Source organism: Protomyctophum bolini (assembly GCF_963924005.1).
Source record: "Protomyctophum bolini genome assembly, chromosome: 12".
In the NCBI taxonomy this organism is placed as follows: domain Eukaryota; kingdom Metazoa; phylum Chordata; class Actinopteri; order Myctophiformes; family Myctophidae; genus Protomyctophum; species Protomyctophum bolini.
In genome coordinates this window covers 8,876,561-8,895,937 of record NC_137873.1, presented here as the reverse complement: position 1 = coordinate 8,895,937, position 19,377 = coordinate 8,876,561, and the positions used below count along the sequence as shown (strand labels likewise).

Here is a 19,377-nt window from a genome sequence, read left to right as displayed (position 1 = left end):
GGCACCTACTACACATCTTTGTCTATACAAAGTAATCTAATCCTCACTGTTTAATCCATCAGACGGTGGTAAAGGGGGTAAGGGAGTAAGCAAGAAGAAAGGCTCTTCCTTCCAGACGGTATCAGCCTTGCACCGAGTAAGTTAAACCTAGAGCCTACTTAAAAATTACCTAGCTAGATTTTTGGGGGGTTGGGGAGAATTCCTGACAGGATTTCCTTAACTCCACAGGAGAACCTGAACAAGCTGATGTCCAACCTGAGGTCCACGCACCCTCACTTTGTGCGCTGCCTCATCCCCAACGAGTCCAAGACTCCCGGGGTCATGGAGAACCCTCTGGTGATGCACCAGCTTCGCTGTAACGGCGTGCTGGAAGGCATCAGGATCTGCAGGAAGGGCTTCCCCAACAGGATCCTCTATGGAGATTTCAGACAGAGGTAGGTAACACCACGTACATTGCTAAGTTACAATATTCTGTGTAAAAAACAAAGTTCCACAGAAACTAATACAAAACGCACATCACTTCGTGGAGGTGCTGGGTTCAAAAAGTGACATACAGTTGTGATCAAAAGTTTACATACGTTTGTAAAGGACATACTGTCATGATAGTCCTGCCTTTCCAATAATTTGTTCAACTCTTATTTTTCTGTGATTGGTTGATTGGAGAAAATACTTCTTAGTCATACAAAAAAATCTTGAATTTATTTGTATTTTTATGAATGTTTAAGGGTTTTCTGAAAATGTGACCAAATCCGCTGGTTCATAAATATACATACAGCATACATATTATGTCCCATATGGTAATGTAGAAAGTTGTGTCAATCAAATTAGCTTTGTGGCATGGCCTCTTAACTTAAACTGAGTGATTATGATTGACTACTTCTGGTCTGTTCACTTCTCTGAGCCTTATTTAGGGCTCGTTTGGCCACAACCCACAAACAATAAAATGGGAAAGTCAAAGGAGCTCAGCATGGATCTGAAAAAGCGAATAATAGACTTAAACAAGTCAGGAAAGTCATTTCTAGTCAGCTACAGGTCCCAAGATCAACTGTGCAAAAAATTGTTTAATACTTTGTATGCTAGAGTTTAAAGTGAGCTCAGGCCTGGTGGTGCTAAGTGATTAACATTGGACTTTTGAACTTTTTAGGGGCCCACAGCGAGGGGCCTCTTATAGCGAGATAAATCAAAAGAAAGCCTAACTTGTCCACTTCAATTTTAAACAAAAATCATGATTTTACCATCTTCCATTCTGGAGATATTGACCTTTTTCTAACACCTGCTTTTGCCTGCACTCTGCTCGCTTGAAAAAACAGCAGAGATATGGAAGGTTGAAGTTGACAGACATTGACAGACAGATATAAAAATGAACACAAATAATATCATATACATACTACACACTGAATGAAAGCCCTGAATGTCTACTTTTAGGAGGGAAACAAATACACATTGATCCCATGTACAGTTTGTCAGTAATTGGCTATTGAATGCAGCTTGCGCTCACCAGAGAGAACTTTAGAGAAGGCATGGACCTGAAGAACTATTATTCACAAAATAAGGCCTATAGCGACATGTACATACTATATACCGTATGAAACAGAAGACTCTCTGCTTTCATAAGAAAAAAACTAATACTGTAATAATAATACAAATCACACCCCTGTGAAGTGAGCAGTGCAATTGCACTGGAATTGCACTGCAATTGCACTGCTCACTTCACAGGGGTGTGATTTTTATTATTACAGTATTAGTTTTTTGCCAGAAGCTTGTGGAACAATGTGGATGGCTACCAAAAGCATCAAATTGGGGTGAAAATGGCCAAGGGACATGCAACCAAATATTAGCATTGCTGTATGTATTCTTTTGAACCAGCAGATTTGGTCACATTTTCAGAAAACCCTTAAACATTCATAAAAATACAAATAAATTCAAGATGTATTTGTATGAGAAAGAAGTATTTTCTCCAATCAACCTATTACAGAAAAATAAGAGTTGAACAAATTATTGGAAAGGCAGGACTATCATGACAGTATGTCCTTTACAAACGTATGTAAACTTTTGATCACAACTGTATGGGAAAGAGAAGGGAACACACACATTCATATGCTCCAAAAGATACATGGGTTTGACCAGATGTAGAGCCTTGGCTAGAAATATCGTCAATACATTTACCTTTTGGAGCATGAGTTCCCTTCTCTTTTCCTAGACTACAAAGTTCTAGCATTTATTTTGTAGATATCGCATCCTGAATCCTGCTGCAATCCCAGACGGCCAGTTCATTGACAGCAAGAAAGGAGCTGAAAAACTACTTGGCTCTCTAGAGATTGATCATAACCAATACAAGTTTGGACACACAAAGGTAACAAAGTCTGTTCTGAATCTATTATTTTCAATGTCAGACAAGGATAAACATTTAATCTCATATAAAAACTCCAAATGTCAGATACACACCAGACTCTCTCTCTTACATAAGTAGGCCCACACAGCCAACTGTCAGTTGCTAAAAAAAAAGGAAACATTGTTGTTCCCTATATCTTGTAGGTGTTCTTCAAGGCTGGCCTCCTAGGAACACTAGAGGAGATGAGAGATGATCGTCTGTCTCTCATCATCACTGGAATACAAGCCAAATCACGAGGTCTGCTGTCAAGAGCAGAGTTCCAGAAGATGGTAGAACGAAGGTCAGACATGCAGTGTGCCAAATTACTGAAATTATTATCATTTCCTGGTTGTTGTTGTCTCCACCAGGCCTGTGTGTGTGTGTGTGTGTGTGTGTGTGTGTGTGTGTGTGTGTGTGTGTGTGTGTGTGTGTGTGTGTGTGTGTGTGTGTGTGTGTGTGTGTGTGTGTGTGTGTGTGTGTGTGTGTGTGTGTGTGTGTGTGTGTGTGTGTGTGTGTGTGTGTGTGTGTGTGTGTGTGTGTGTGTGTGTGTGTGTGTGTGTGTGTGTGTGTGTGTGTGTGTGTGTGTGTGTGTGTGTGTGTGTGTGTGTGTGTGTGTGTGTGTGTGTGTGTGTGTGTGTGTGTGTGTGTGTGTGTGTGTGTGTGTGTGTGTGTGTGTGTGTGTGTGTGTGTGTGTGTGTGTGTGTGTGTGTGTGTGTGTGTGTGTGTGTGTGTGTGTGTGTGTGTGTGTGTGTGTGTGTGTGTGTGTGTGTGTGTGTGTGTGTGTGTGTGTGTGTGTGTGTGTGTGTGTGTGTGTGTGTGTGTGTGTGTGTGTGTGTGTGTGTGTGTGTGTGTGTGTGTGTGTGTGTGTGTGTGTGTGTGTGTGTGTGTGTGTGTGTGTGTGTGTGTGTGTGTGTGTGTGTGTGTGTGTGTGTGTGTGTGTGTGTGTGTGTGTGTGTGTGTGTGTGTGTGTGTGTGTGTGTGTGTGTGTGTGTGTGTGTGTGTGTGTGTGTGTGTGTGTGTGTGTGTGTGTGTGTGTGTGTGTGTGTGTGTGTGTGTGCGTGCGTGCGTGCGTGCGCGCGCGCGCGTGCGTGCGTGCGTGCGTGCTTCCGTCCGTTACCAGCTAATCTCCGGCACCGTTGGCCCAATCCATGCCAAACTTTGCACACACACTCCCTGCATGCCAACGATGAACCTCTGCCCCACATTTTCCAGAACGGCCTTTTATAGCGCCACCAGGAGGCAGACTTTTGTAACAACTTTTCTTTTTAATATTACTCCTGCATATGTCGTCCTAAAATCCCACAAATCGTTAAAGTATCTCTATAATCATGTGATAAAGACAGATCTGTCCGATATTGCATATTCCATCCTGATTGGCTAACATTGGCTTTCAAAATTTGCAGAATTGGCCCGATTTGAACAAAAACAATCATGAACGCAGCGTGCAATTTACGTGACATCTTTACCATCCAAGGTGTAAGAAATGGCACCCTTTTCACATTGACTTATTATAGCGCCACCAGGAGGCCACAACCTGCCGTGGTGGAGACCTGTGCCCCATCTCATTTACTTTTATTGCGTGAATGTAGTAGTCAAAAACCTTCATCATTGGCTTGGTATTTGACTTTGTTTCTCAAGCATGCTTTCGTCATTCAATGATTAATCATTTTCAATTAGCAACATTTAGCAGGGATTTATTATAGAATATCTCTAATTTGCAGGGATGCACTGCTGGTGATCCAGTGGAATATCCGTGCTTTCATGGGGGTCAAGAATTGGCCCTGGATGAAGCTGTTCTTCAAGATCAAGCCTCTGTTGAGGTCTGCTGAAACAGAGAAGGAGATGGCCACCATGAAGGACGAATTCCTCAAGTTGAAGGAGGCTTTCGCAAAGTCTGAAGCCCGTAGGAAGGAACTAGAGGAGAAAATGGTCACTCTTCTCCAAGAGAAGAATGACCTGCAGCTCCACGTCCAGGCTGTAAGTTGGAATGTTGTGTTTGCCCCAGTAATAAATGCATACATTTTATATAGTGTTTACAACAAGTAACTTAATTGGTACTTGAACAGGAGCAAGACAACCTGTGTGACGCAGAGGAAAGGTGTGAGGGACTGATCAAGAACAAGATTCAGATGGAAGGAAAAGCCAAAGAGTTGTCAGAGAGGTTGGAGGATGAGGAGGAGATGAATGCAGAACTCACTGCTAAGAAGAGGAAACTGGAGGACGAGTGTTCTGAGCTGAAGAAGGATATCGATGACTTGGAACTAACTCTGGCCAAAGTGGAGAAAGAGAAGCATGCCACAGAGAACAAGGTAATAGCATATTATCTTCCATCTCTCGTTGCTTATGTGAACAACTGCATTTCTTGGGGAACCTTTTACATGTCACTGCTTAAACCATCACTGCTTCTTAAGGTGAAGAACTTGGTTGAGGAAATGGCCTCTCAGGACGACATCATCGCCAGGCTGACCAAGGAGAAGAAAGCCTTACAAGAGGCTCACCAGCAAACACTGGATGACCTGCAGTCAGAGGAGGACAAAGTCAACTCCCTGACCAAGGCCAAAGCTAAGCTGGAGCAGCAAGTGGACGATGTAAGTAGGCAGCTGAATGCATGCCACAGCAGGGTTGGTTGGTTTGGTGATTGAATGATTGATTTTATTTATTTATTTTCTTTCCAGTTGCAAATTGCAGACATGTGCTCTTTTATAGCTTGTTTTGAAGGAGGTTTGTGACTCGAGTCACACTTTATTGATGGCTGGTGACGGTACTGGTGATGGTACTGGTGATGGTACTGGTGATGGTACTGGTGATGGTACTAGTGATGGTACTAGTGATGGTACTGTAGGGTGATGGTACTGTAGGAGAATACCGGAGAACTCGCCAGTTTACCAACTCGCCGCGGTTTAATGCATTTTAGTTTTATTTCACCTTCATTCATTTATAGTTTACACTTAGATGAAGTGGGAATGCTAAAGTTAGGTATTCACATACTCAACCTTTTTTATGAAGAGCTGACCATTTCATTGCACAAAATAATTTGATCACTTTGGAAATGAACTAAAACATCTGTGGGTTCGAAACACTACAGTGACTACACTGATAGCATGTTAGTATAACGATGAAGACATTGATGAAGAACTTTTGCTGCGGCGAGTTGGTAAACTGGCGAGTTCTCCGGATACCCTCTCTAGGGCATTCCTCATTTTGGTGGCATAATGTAGTGGAATTAATTCATCCCAATATTTGTGCCGAATGTGGGATTGAATGAAATCAGTGAATGTCCTGCTGGTGTTGTGCCCGTGGGCGTTTCTCACTGTTTGCACGTCACAGTCGATGTAATCTGTATGACGTTCTCCAGCTCGAGGGATCTTTAGAACAAGAGAAAAAGGTTCGAATGGATCTCGAAAGATCAAAGAGAAAGCTGGAGGGAGACTTGAAGTTGACCCAGGAGAGCCAAATGGACCTGGAGAATGACAAGCAGCAACTTGAAGAACGTCTTAAAAAGTAAAATAAATAATATTACGTACACATTCTGAACATTTTAGATTGAGTAGGCTTGTTCTGACTCTCACTCCTTCTTCGCCGCAGGAAAGACTTTGAAGTCAGTCAGCTCACCAGCAAAATAGAAGATGAACAGGCCATTTCCATTCAGCTTCAGAAGAAACTCAAGGAGCTCCAGGTCTGTAATGTTACTTGGTATATAATTACACAACTATTATGGAAGGAGAAGAAAAAAAAAAAGGTTGTGACATTTTGATTAAACAATGCTCTTCTTCTAAGGCCCGCATTGAGGAACTGGAAGAGGAGCTTGAGGCAGAGCGAGCTGCCCGGGCCAAGGTGGAGAAGCAGAGGTCTGACTTGGCCAGAGAGCTGGAGGAGATCAGCGAGAGGCTGGAGGAGGCTGGCGGGGCGACAACTTCCCAGATTGAGATGAACAAGAAGAGAGAGGCAGAGTTCCAGAAGCTCCGCAGAGACCTCGAAGAGGCCACTCTGCATCACGAGGCCACCACTGCCACCCTGAGGAAGAAACAGGCCGACAGTGTGGCGGACCTGGGAGAGCAGATTGACAACCTGCAGAGAGTCAAACAGAAACTGGAGAAGGAGAAGAGCGAAGCAAGACTGGAGTTGGACGACGTGGCCTCCAGCATGGAGCATATCGTGAAGACAAAGGTTGGAGAAATTGCTAAAAATCAGACGTTAAGTTGGGACAAAGCCCACAATATCTGGAATGCAATAACATTGTTTAAATGCTTTCCGCGATTCCATTCATTTTCAGACAAATCTAGAGAAGATGTGCAGGACTTTAGAAGATCAGGCGGGCGAATACAAGGCGAAATACGAAGAGGCTCAACGTACCATCAATGACTTCAATATGCAAAAAGCAAAGCTGCAAACTGAAAATGGTACAGTATGCGTTTACCCCATATGCAAAAGAACAACATAAATTCCCCGGTGGCTACAAGGTTTTTTTTTTGCAGGACAATAATGATTGTTTTAATCCAGGTGAATTCGGAAGACAGCTGGAGGAGAAGGACTCGCTGGTGTCTCAGCTGACCAGAGGAAAGTTGTCCTACACTCAGCAGATAGAGGACCTCAAAAGACAACTAGAAGAGGAGACAAAGGTAAAATTAGGATCCAAAAGTGTATATACTGCTTCATCTGCCTTAGTTTTGACAGCACCTTTTTATTTAGTTTTAGTCATAAAAAGTGTTCTGAACTGTTTTAGTTTGTTTTAGTTTCTGTGTTTTAGTTGACTAAATCTACAGTTGACTAAAATACATTTTAGTGCGCCATGATTCCATAGTGCCTGATTTTGTGTGTAACACACCCGAGCGCAGCCAGGCATAAGATAACTTAGTTCTACTGTATCTCTTTTCCACTGGTCTCAGCCTAACATTTTAGTCTAGTTGCATGAAAATCTTTTTACCAGGCCAAGAATGCGTTAGCCCATGCACTGCAGTCTGCTGTGTTTATTTCACCAGGCCAAGAATGCGTTAGCCCATGCACTGCGGTCTGCTGTGTTTATTTCACCAGGCGAAGAATGCATTAGCCCATGCACTGCAGTCTGCTGTATTTTTTTCACCAGGCCAAGAATGCGTTAGCCCATGCACTGCAGTCTTCTCGCCACGACTCTGACCTGCTGAGGGAGCAGTATGAAGAGGAGCAGGAGGCCAAAGGCGAACTGCAGCGAGGCATGTCCAAGGCTAACTCTGAGGTGGCTCAGTGGAGAACCAAGTACGAGACTGATGCCATCCAGAGGACTGAAGAGCTGGAGGAGTCCAAGTAAGACACTGTATAGCTCATCATTTTGTGGACCAATCTCTCCAAACTCTCCATTCTCCATTGAATTAGAACGGCTAGACTCACTCCCCATCTTCTGAAGAGCCCGCAGCATTTGCCATCACACTTCACCTAGCCTCGACGAGCTAGCAGGCTTTTGCAAAGGCTAAAGTGTAATTCATATAGCATGTTATGTAGACAGATGCCATGCTGGTTCATTTGTAGACCTTGTTTCGTATAGTATAGTTTCAATGTACAGGTTATTGATTATAATTTTTTTGATATTCTACGGTTTTCATTGATATGTTCTTAGTTTACTAATGATGCTAGACAACCATTTCTATGCATTTGATGTATTACTATTATGTATTATTATTATTGTGTCTTGCTTACTGTAAATCGCTCTGGATTTAGAGTGTCTGCTAAATGCCTGAATTGTAAAATACTCCAGTTTAGGAATCAAGCTGATTAATCATATCACATTTCCTGCCATACTTTACTTTGTCGAGCAGACCAGCTTTTTGTTTGTGTTATGTTATATATTTTTTAAATGTAAGACGAACAAAAAGTGTGTCTGTTAGATGACTAAGCAGCTTCTCTTGGTAGGGAAAAAATATATTGCAGTCAACATTAACCAAGGAGCAAAAACAAAAACGTTCCAATTATTCCACTGTTTAATGATCTGAAGGAAGAAGCTGGCTCAGCGTCTCCAGGATGCAGAGGAGGCCGTCGAGGCCGTTAATGCTAAATGTTCCTCCCTGGAGAAGACCAAACACAGACTGCAGAATGAGATTGAAGATCTCATGGTGGACGTGGAGAGGTCTAACGCTGCTGCTGCTGTTCTGGACAAGAAGCAGAGGAACTTTGACAAGGTAACTATAGACATTAGTTTAGCATCGAACAACATCTCATAAAACCACTGACGAATGCAAATGATGAACTGTTGTAAACTCTAAGTACTGGACCCTCGTCTGGTTTGACAGACGGGTAGTGTGTGCCGGCTGGGTGGTGTGTGGTTCTGACAGACAGGTAGTGTGTGCCGGCTGGGTGGTGTGTGACAATCAGGTTCAAGTATACCTTTGGTACGGCGACAGCGCCGGTGGGCCCGGGAGAACAATAACGCGACACGAGACAGTATCACGCTAAAGGTTCACAAAGTTTATTACACACACAGGAACATATATAGAGCTGGATCCCAACTGACGTGACAACAACACATGAGACATAACAACCGCTAACTGCAGCAAGCTGACCTTGCTGTCTGAGATGGCTCCCGTAGCCTAACTATAAAGTATGCTACAGTTCAGGCAGTACACAATACATATCTAGTACATTGTGTATTCACGTACAAGTACACCGCCCTGGGCGATCAGATTATAACGCTAACTAGTTTCTAACTATGGTAAATGGTAAATGGTGCATTTACATAGCGCCTTTATCCAAGGTGCTTTACGTAGATTGTGCAAACTATTGTGCAAACTATATTTTATAGTCCAAATTGGACTTAAGAATAGAGGCCGCACAGCTCGTAGTCACGATGCTAGAAACTTTATTGAACCAACGTTTCGGCAAGCAGGTTGCTTTCTTCAGGGTATGAATGTCCAAATTGGAACAGCAGTCTGTTATTGACATGATATGGAAAGCCTTTAGTGTAAAATAGGCATAGTTAACCACATGCATCCTATAGACCCCTCGGGAGACTCCGGTGGACTATGTATACAGTACGGGGTATCGTAAAATCCATATGGCATGCTTTTCATCACCATGCTGAGGCAATTTCTACTCGATATTGTTACAACACATTAGCCTCGTCAGTGTCGCCCATTCAGTTGATGCAGTTGTCCATTATGTCTCCGTTCCTCCACCCTCCAGGTCCTGGCAGAGTGGAAGCAGAAATACGAGGAGTCCCAGTGTGAGCTGGAGGGCTCCCAGAAGGAGGCCAGGTCTCTGAGCACCGATCTCTTCAAACTGAAGAACTGCTATGAAGAATCTCTGGACCACCTGGAGACCCTGAAGAGAGAGAACAAGAATCTACAGGGTAAGCTTTTAAAGATTCCATGGTGGGGAAAATACCAGGAGCTAAAAGTTTACCTAAATAGAGCGCCGCATCATTAGAAAGAAGAAAAGAAAGTCAGGAGACAACACTATTTGTTTTGTTTTTCGACTTATAAATTATTTGATCGGCCCAAAACATTGTGTTCATTGTCACGATCCGAGTTGGCTTTGTCCGCGGCGTAACCGTCTTTAAATAAATTATATTAGAAATGCCGATGGGAGAATGCATTGGGTTTTCATTTCCTGGGCCACTCGTTTTTCTGGAAGGGGGAGGGACTGCGGCGCGCTATACAGTTTGTCTGTGGTTGCTTGGCAAGTATATCGTCCATAATGTGACTTTCACGTGCAACACGTTTGTTTAAAAATGATCAAACCTGATGATAATTCTATTCGCAGAGGAGATCTCTGACCTCACTGAGCAACTTGGCGAGGGAGGAAAGAACATCCACGAACTGGAGAAACAGAGGAAGCAATTGGAACAGGAAAAGTGTGAGATTCAATCTGCCCTCGAGGAAGCCGAGGTAACAGGCCGTTTGTGTTAAATGACACTTTTATTGTATTCAATTCAATGTTAAGCAAAACAAAAACACAAATGAACACCTCCAAAGTGGTCTTTGCCATGCAGAGTATGTGTCTAGACGAGTGGAATAGTAAGAGAGTGGCGACATGCTTTGATCTCGCCGCAAAGCGGGTGCCTATGGGCTATAGTTCCAAACATTGGAACTATCCCATTGAGATAGAATGAGCACTTCCGCATTCCATTGTTACAATGGGAGTCAACGCTAGTGTCGCCACTCTCTTACTAGATTACTCTGGTGTCTAGGCATCTGTTCCTCACTGCTTAAAATATGAAATACCAGTATATGATATGAACTCTGTTATGTATACCAGGCTTCCTTGGAACATGAAGAGGGTAAGATTCTGCGGGCCCAGCTCGAGTTCAACCAGATCAAAGCCGACATCGAGCGCAAGCTGGCCGAGAAGGACGAGGAGTCGGAGCAGTGCAAGAGGAACATGCAGAGGACCATCGACGGCCTGCAGGCCTCGCTGGACGCAGAGTGTCGCAGCAGGAATGAGGCCATGCGCCTGAAGAAGAAGATGGAGGGAGACCTGAACGAGATGGAGATCCAGCTCAGCCAGGCCAACAGGCAGGCGGCCGAGGCTCAGAAACAACTCAAGTCTGTCCATGCTCATCTGAAGGTACATTAAAGAAAAAAACAATTACTGTTGTTGTCATCAGATGTTTCTGATTTGACAATGTCTGTCTGTACACTGAATTGTTCTTCCTTCCTTTCCATTAAGGACGCCCAACTCCAGCTGGACGATTCTCTTCGATGCAGTGACGATCTGAAGGAGAACATTGCCATCGTTGAGAGACGCAACAACCTCATGCAGGCCGAACTGGAGGAGTTGAGAGCAGCTCTGGAACAAACCGAGAGAGGCCGCAAGCTGGCTGAGCAAGAACTCCTGGATATCAACGAGAGAGTCCAATTGCTGCACTCACAGGTATTCTTATTCTTCTTATTCTCATTATTGCTCCACAACGATGGAGGAGAATGCCTTCTGTTCTGGTGGAGATTTGTTCTCCTCTGAAGCTTTACTCTTCATCAATTACAGTTGATTAGACATGTTTGTTTTATGCACAATATAACTTTACATTATACTTCATGTGAAATCAGAACACCAGCCTGATAAACCAGAAGAAGAAGCTGGAGGTCGATACGTCCCAGCTTCAGTCAGAGGTGGACGAAGCGTTGCAGGAGTGCAGAAATGCAGAGGAAAAGGCCAAGAAGGCCATCACTGATGCTGCCATGATGGCAGAGGAGCTGAAGAAGGAGCAGGACACCAGCGCTCACCTGGAGCGCATGAAGAAGAACATGGAACAGACCATCAAGGACCTGCAGCACCGTCTGGATGAGGCGGAGCAGATCGCCATGAAGGGAGGCAAGAAGCAGGTGCAGAAGCTGGAGGCCAGGGTGAGTGTTTTAAATGTTACCATGAAGGGAGGCAAGAAGCAGGTGCAGAAGCTGGAGGCCAGGGTGAGTGTTTTACATGTTACCATGAAGGGAGGCAAGAAGCAGGTGCAGAAGCTGGAGGCCAGGGTGAGTGCTGTTGGCTATATCGATGTTGTACAGTATCTCTGATGAGGGAAGTCCGGAGCTCTCTGCTGGAACTGTTGCCCCACAACCGGATAAACGGTTGAAGATTATTTTGATTTGATTTATTTATTTGATCGCCATTAGCTTACTGTGAGTCACAGCAGCTATTCTTCCTGGGGTCTTTTAATTTTTTTATCTGAAGATGGACGGATGGATGGATCTGTAGAACTGATTTAAAAACCGCATTGATTGTTTCTGTGCAACGTGATATACTGCAATAACAAATGAGCAACTTATACTTCTTATAATTCAACACAAGATCTCTGATCTTGTGTGGTGGATCAGTGGAATGTAATGTCCATAATGAATGCCATGATGTTACCTGCAGGTAAGAGATTTGGAGATGGAGGTGGAGGGTGAACAGAAAAAGGGCAGCGAGGCCATCAAGGGAATCCGTAAATACGAGCGACGCATCAAAGAATTAACATACCAGGTAATTAATTCATTGCATGTGTGTACCTAAATCTCAACAACAGTATCGGCAAGAAAACATGTACGCATTCAGCATTCTAAATAACAACACCTCCTATACTGTGTGTATATGGTTTTATTCAGCATAGGTTCTTTATAGATAGCATCACAACCTGTTCACATAATATTATTAGTGTGACCAGATTTGACTGAGAAACTGTCATCGCACAGATTCCAGCTTTTCACCAGAGGAGAAAAACAGTTTTTTCTTTTTTTCACATACTAGAGCATGTCTGAAATAAGTGTCAGAGCTGAAATTGACATGTAAATATGAAATAAATGCACACCTAAACCTAACCTTAACCCATGTCTAACCAATGACTAGTCTAAACTAAGTATGCACCCCTAAACATGTAGCTAGGTGTAATGTTAGAGACCACAGAAGTGAACCTTTCAAGCCTGTTTTCTCAACTCGCTGTTTCTCTGCAAGACATTACTCTATAAGCCATATCTCCAAAACTGGTGGGTCAAACTGAACAACCAATATGTCAATTTGAAGCTATGGTTCCCTGCTTTCATATGACTTTCAAATTCAAAAAAGATAACACATTTGTTTTTGTATGTATTATACCTGTATGTGTGGACCAGCTCACTGAGCATGGCCTTGTGGTTTAAGTGTCCGCCCCGGCCTTGTCATACCAAAGACTCCCAAATGGGACCCAACCCCTCTTTTTGAAACCGCCTCCTCGCCACTCGCCCTACACACTTGCCCTCGATATGCGCGTTCACGCGAAGCTGCGCCATGTTAAGTTTCGTCCGAAACCAAGCAGCCTTGAGTGGAAGTGGCTTAAGGGCCTCACACACCGTCTGCGAACGCCGCGCGTCAAAACAGCCGCCTCCGTTATTTTCAATTAACCTATCGCACACCGGCGGCGTCCGACGCGCGTTCACGCCTCGCCTGACGCTCCGATACGCCACCGTGCTATTTTCCGCGTCGCTGCGCACCCGGTGTGTGTTGGGCTTTATAAAGCCCTCAAGAGCGAGTCTATGCTGATCTAGACTCGATTGCCTCGTGCAGCCCTGCTCTCTGTCCACATGGAAACCACAACCTACAAATGTAAGTACCACCACAAATAAATGATAAACTCCTCCTAAACAATCTTCATCTGATGCAAAATAGACCTCCCAGTCTCAAGGGTGGACAGTATAACCACAAGAATATCTGAGCTGGTTTTACAAATATTAATCATTAATCATTAACTATTCATGTCCGTGAGCAGAATACATAACTGTTGATCTTTGCCATGGTTCTTCATCTTCATAGACGGAGGAAGATCGTAAAAACATGGTGCGTCTTCAGGATTTGGTAGACAAGCTCCAGATGAAAGTCAAAGCCTACAAGAGATCTGCCGAGGAGTCTGTAAGTGCAAGCATCCACAAAAACAATCAACAACTGTGCCTTAATTTAGCCAGACTGTTGGAGTTCTCATCTCATCTGAATTCAATGTAGAGGCTAAAACTGTGTAGAAACAATTCAGAGACTTACAAAAAACTGGTGTCGGGATTAGTTTCCACAGTGGTGAGTGCGTTTGTTGGCGGAGGTTTTCTCTGCTGTTTTCTACCCCTACATCAAATTTAGATTTCCTCAGATGTATCAGAAGGTGGAGATTATCTGGCTACACAAAGGGTGCCTTGATAGCTACATCTCTGAAAGATAATTTTCTACTTTAAATACTTCCGATTATTGGTTGACAATCCTTTTTTTTTTTTTGTCGAGTGACTTAAGTCTCTAAAGTATTTTAAATATTAAAAGACCCATTTTGGGCGGGAACCCCTTTTGGTGTTTTAAGCATGATGTTATACTTTAGCTATTCTACAATAGCAGTTCTACAAGCTCATAGCGCGGCACTCGGTGCGCACTCTGTACGAACTTGTAGGTCTGCTATTTTTGAAAAATCATGAAAATTGGGCGCAAATCTTTGAATATATATTCTTTCAGAGCGAACGTTTTTAACTCAAAGCTTTGCTTCTGGGAGGTCGCTGGAACAACATATTTTCAGATGGGGGTCGGAGGACAATTGCATATATTTTTGGGGGTCCTTGACATGAAAATGTTTGAGAACCACTGACATAGAAACATGGGGTTTTTCAGGATTTAGAAGACATTTGCAGAATCGTTCTCAGGTCTCATAGGCATGCATGTGGTCACTTATTTTCTCTACACTTCCCCTGTTTTGTAAACATGGTATGGTGTTGTCTTCTTGTAATGCTGTTGCGTAGAAGCCGGAGGAGCAGGTGATTGTATGAAGAATTAAAATGAATGGTGTCTTCTTGTAATGCTGTTGCGTAGGAGGAGCAGGCCAACTCACACCTGGGCAAGTTCCGTAAACTGCAGCACGAGCTGGACGAGGCTGAGGAGAGAGCCGACATCGCTGAGTCTCAGGTCAACAAGCTACGTGCCAAGAGCCGCGATGTGGGATCCAAGGTTAGCAGATAAGATACAGTTATATATACAATATTTGTATTGGGCTTTTTGTAGCATGAAAATCACATCAGAGCAGGGGTGGGCAACTGGCTGCCTGGGGGCCACATGCGGCCCCCACCTTCACTTAATGCGGCCCTCATGTTAATATCAGAATACTGATATAGTACTGATTTCAGTTGTTACAATTCCAAACCCCGCTTTAATTACTTCACGACTAGTATTAAATGACTAGTACTTAATGACTAGTATTAAATGACTAGTACTTAATGACTAGTATTAAAATGTTAGTCTCTTTGTGTCCAATGTAGTTATGTTAACAGTTCATAACTATAACTAAATGCATTTTAAATTCAATAAAAAGGATACTTTTCAGGATTCCAATTAAAGGGACACTTCACCCTTTTTGCAAAAGAATATATATGTTAATGACGTTTAGAAGCTTTAGATCACTTTTCTGGGGGTATTTATGTGTGTAATATGTGGTTTTAGATATTTTAGATTGTAGCAGTGAGCCTGTTGTCTCTGATGTCATGGACACTGGTCTCACTACCTTCCTGGACTACAATTCCCATAATCCTTTGGTGCACTGCTCCTCCTTGTGGATAGGGGGGAGAGCTGTCTTACTGAGACAACATGTAGTCCAGGAAGGAAGTGAGCCCAGTGTCCATGACATCAGAGACAACAGGCTCACTGCTACAATCTAAAATATCTAAAACCACATATTACACACATAAATACCCCCAGAAAAGTGATCTAAAGCTTCTAAACGTCATTAACATATTATTTTTTTGCAAAAAGGGTGAAGTGTCCCTTTAAAAAAATAATCAGGTTTTCAATTCAAAACGCGTCGCATTGCGACGCATTTTGAGCTTGTAGATCAGCTATTTTTGCTACGACAGTAATATGCACTGTGACCCTCTGGAGTGAGTGTGGAAATATATTGGCCCTCGCCATCGTCAAAGTGCAAAGTACCCCAGCATCAGAGTATAACCAACACATATAAAACAAGAAATTACAAATGACACAAACAACAAACTGTTACACAGACATTCTCTCACCCCTCTCGTACTCTCTTAACCTTAATCCCTATATGTTTCCATAAACAATCTTATTATACTATTGATCATAAAATATGATAAATACAAAGATATAAATAAAAATAAGCAGATCCCTGCTTATAGTGGTTTTATAGTGGGGTTAGGGTTAACTATACGGTACACCATGTCCATGATTCTATTGAAACAATCAGGAAAAACTAGGTAATACCAAGACGGTACTTCTGCATGTAGTGTAAATGTTATTCCATCAACATGCTTCTTTTTTTTTAACACAACAGTAGATCAATTATCTCCTCATACAATGTACTTTATCAAAGAAATCAGACCAGACCAGTTTATAAAGATTTTAATTATAACAGTGAAGTTAAGGGTTAGGTAGGCTATGAAGCAATATTACACGAGAGAGTGTGCATTAGCGTCATTAATGGTAAAATGGTGCATTTATATAGCGCCTTTATCCAAGGTGCTTTACATACATTGTGCATCCCATTCACACACACATTCATAGCATACACCGATGGCGGCGGAAACCATGCAAGGCACCAACCAGCACATCAGGAGCAATTAGGGGTTCAGTGTCTTGCTCAAGGACACTTCGACTCTAACTCTAGGGAAGCCCGGGTTTGAACTGGCAACCTTCCTGCCACTCTACCCCTGAGTGGAGTATGAAGAGGCCTTAAGTCTAATAAAGAGAGGCTTATAGTTATAATTGTCTGAGCTGCTCCAGTGTGTTCAGCACCAGCTCAGTGGCCTTGTGGTTAGAGTGTCCGCCCTGAAACTGGGAGGTCAGGGTTCGATCCCTCGGCCGGGTCATACCAAAGACTGTAAAAATGGGACCCAATGCCTCCCTGCTTGGCACTCAGTATCAATGAGTTGGATTGGGGGGTCAAATCAATTAATCAAAGGATCCCCGAGCGCGGCACGGCTGCAGCTCACCGCCCTTTGGCTCACCGCTCCAAAGAGAGATGGGTCAAATGCGGAGAACAAGTTTGGGTGACAAATCGTACGACTTTGACTTCTTCTTCTGATTAATGATTGTTCAGGTAGTTCAGTGACAGATCTGTTCCATTTCCATCTTGCAACACTCTTTTCAACAATCTTCTCTAATGAGTTGTCTTTCTCTCTGCTGTCTTTCTCTCTGCTGTCTTTCTCTCTGCTGTGTCTCTGCTGTCTTTCTCTCTGCTGTCCATCACAGAAAGGGCTCGATGAGGAGTGAGCCTCACCGATGACCTCCGGAGAGCCTTTCACCTTCTATGATATGGTTAAGCTCCTCCCCCTCCGTATCCAAAGCAACTGTAGAATAAAGCAAAAGTTCATTCAAATAAACGTGTGCATGTCGTTCATTTCATGGATCTAAGAAACCATGGATCAAATTACACTTTTACTCACACTTTTACTCACAGCAGATATATTCAAAGATTTGTGCCGCATTTTCACGATTTCTCAAAAATAGCAGACCTACACGCTCGTAGCGCGCCACTCTGTGGTGCGCTATGAGCTTGTAGATCTGCTATTTTTAAATAGCTAAAGTATAGCATAATTCCTAGTTAAAACACCCAAAAGGGGTTCCCGTACAGAATGGGATTTACAATTTGTGAAAATTACTTGGGAAGGGAGACGATTATGATTGTGGAGAACAGTCTATAGTACTTGTGTTTTGCAACCTTTGTTTGGGCCAGCGTGCCCCCTATCCAATATCCAGGTCCATATAATACTATGGGCCAGAGCTGCCATATTTTTTAGAAATAAATATGTGACACTGCCACATAAATGTGTGAAGAAATGTATTTCCTTTCCTGGTATGATGAGTATTGAATGAAAATGAACACAACATACTGGGTGATAACAAGGGAATATATTGGTTAAAATATGTTTGAATATGTAACCCCCAGAATGTATAGCATACGGAAAATATGTTTTGTTTTAGTTTTGTTATGTTTTGTTTTGTGTAGTGAAACCACGGTCATTAAGTTACTGTTGACAAGGTTTGAGCATAGGGGGAGCTGTGGGGAAAGAGCATGTTAGCAATAGCTCCAGGAAGTGAGGTACCAGGACGAGCTATAAAATTACAGGAAGTGCGGCGGCCAGGCATTTCCATTTTAGTTATCAAAAAGAGTGTTTGGTGGAGGTTTGTTAAAGAGACTCCGAATACGAAACCATAATCATACATTGATAAACCACAGAGTAGTGGTGCCGGAGAACTTTGAGATTTGAGAAAAGTTTGGCCAAGGACTATTTCTGAGGGTTTAAGCTTTTGGACAAATGGGGAACCTCCTGACTTGAAACTTTGTTGAGGAATAGACCTTTCCCCTTTTTGAGCAATGCATTGCCTTTATTTGATGGATTACTTGATTTTTGGAAAATAGAAGATCTACAATTTCTGGTTTGATTACTCTTGGGGATTACTTTTTCCATACTTGACTCAGGAACTTAAAAAAATAAAAACATACAGACATTTTCATGTCACAGCCCCACACCATCACTAAACACGGCTATAGTTGACCCAATGTAAACTAAGTACAGCAATTCATGGCAACTTGATGTAGTCTTCTTTAAGTGGGGTAACGTGGGTATTATTTTTGAAATATTCCTAAACAAATGGAGCTGGGAACTTCTCCTTTGATCCACCCATTCCTGGGAAATGTGAGAGTGGTCCAGTGGAAAAAGAAAATCCTGTGGGTGTACATGTATGGGATTTTTCTCTATCACTTCACACGGGTGAAATTCACCCAAACACATTGCCTGTAGAGAAAAAAAGCAGGTATGTGGGCAGGGAAACAAACCACCTTCTATGATGTCACAGTCAGAGCATCATAGGTATACCAAAGATGGTCTATTCATGAAGATGGGCCAACTTCATTGGAGCCACTAGAGGAGAAATGGTATACACAAAGCCTACAAATGGTCTCCTAAATATAGTAGGCGTGGTCTCTCGGTTTTTTGCTTCTCCCCTGACCTCAAATCTTTGCTTCTAGGGGGGGGGGGGGTCCGGCGGCCAATTACATATAATTTCGGGGGTCCTTGACATGAAAATGTTTGAGAACGACTGACATAGAAACATAAGGTTTTTATCAAGAAGATTTAGAAGAATCGATCCCGGGTCAAAATGGGTTAACAGATTATAACGGCGACCTGGCTTCATGGCTCCTTTTCCATCACAGTTGTCCTTTTGCTTGATGTCAACGTGCATTGGAGCAGAGAGCGGTACAACCCAAGAGGCCAATAGCAAGAGAGACGGAAGCCTCTCTCTGTCCATCTGCAATTTGACGGACAACACATAGGGGGCGCTGGCCCCACATTCAAGATATGTGAATATTATAACGTGAAATGAATGGACATATTAAAAGTGAAATAAAATAATTTCCCATAACTGTCTTAGACTCTTGGTTGATGGGGGCTGATTTGGGAAATGGGAATCATGACATTTGCCATATAATGCTCTCAATGATCCACATGACGTCAGTGCATGTAGCCTATAAAGTAGGCATGGCTACAAAAGCCTACAAATTATGTAGGCTTTGTGAATCATTCGGCCTCTAGTGGCTCCAATGAAGTTGGCCC

The 19,377-nt window shown here is 42.9% G+C and overlaps 1 protein-coding gene across 1 annotated transcript in view; it reads left to right on the top strand.

The window, feature by feature from the left end:
* LOC308325946 (myosin-7-like) overlaps positions 1-17,123 on the top strand; it is a gene marked incomplete at its 5' end in the record, with an annotated part of 28,400 nt that extends 11,277 nt beyond the window's left edge. Inside the window, 23 exons of the mRNA XM_080778728.1 lie at positions 63-136; positions 229-434; positions 2,230-2,353; positions 2,536-2,672; positions 4,093-4,348; positions 4,438-4,680; positions 4,783-4,959; positions 5,727-5,872; positions 5,957-6,047; positions 6,149-6,538; positions 6,645-6,771; positions 6,872-6,990; positions 7,455-7,651; positions 8,337-8,520; positions 9,521-9,686; positions 10,100-10,224; positions 10,595-10,903; positions 11,006-11,209; positions 11,383-11,679; positions 12,191-12,295; positions 13,598-13,693; positions 14,624-14,758; positions 17,012-17,123. Coding sequence (XP_080634854.1) covers positions 63-136; positions 229-434; positions 2,230-2,353; positions 2,536-2,672; positions 4,093-4,348; positions 4,438-4,680; positions 4,783-4,959; positions 5,727-5,872; positions 5,957-6,047; positions 6,149-6,538; positions 6,645-6,771; positions 6,872-6,990; positions 7,455-7,651; positions 8,337-8,520; positions 9,521-9,686; positions 10,100-10,224; positions 10,595-10,903; positions 11,006-11,209; positions 11,383-11,679; positions 12,191-12,295; positions 13,598-13,693; positions 14,624-14,758; positions 17,012-17,032 — 3,929 coding nt within the window. The 3' untranslated portion in view covers positions 17,033-17,123. The remainder of the gene's footprint in view (positions 1-62; positions 137-228; positions 435-2,229; positions 2,354-2,535; positions 2,673-4,092; positions 4,349-4,437; positions 4,681-4,782; positions 4,960-5,726; positions 5,873-5,956; positions 6,048-6,148; positions 6,539-6,644; positions 6,772-6,871; positions 6,991-7,454; positions 7,652-8,336; positions 8,521-9,520; positions 9,687-10,099; positions 10,225-10,594; positions 10,904-11,005; positions 11,210-11,382; positions 11,680-12,190; positions 12,296-13,597; positions 13,694-14,623; positions 14,759-17,011) is intronic.
* Positions 17,124-19,377: the final 2,254 nt, after the last annotated feature.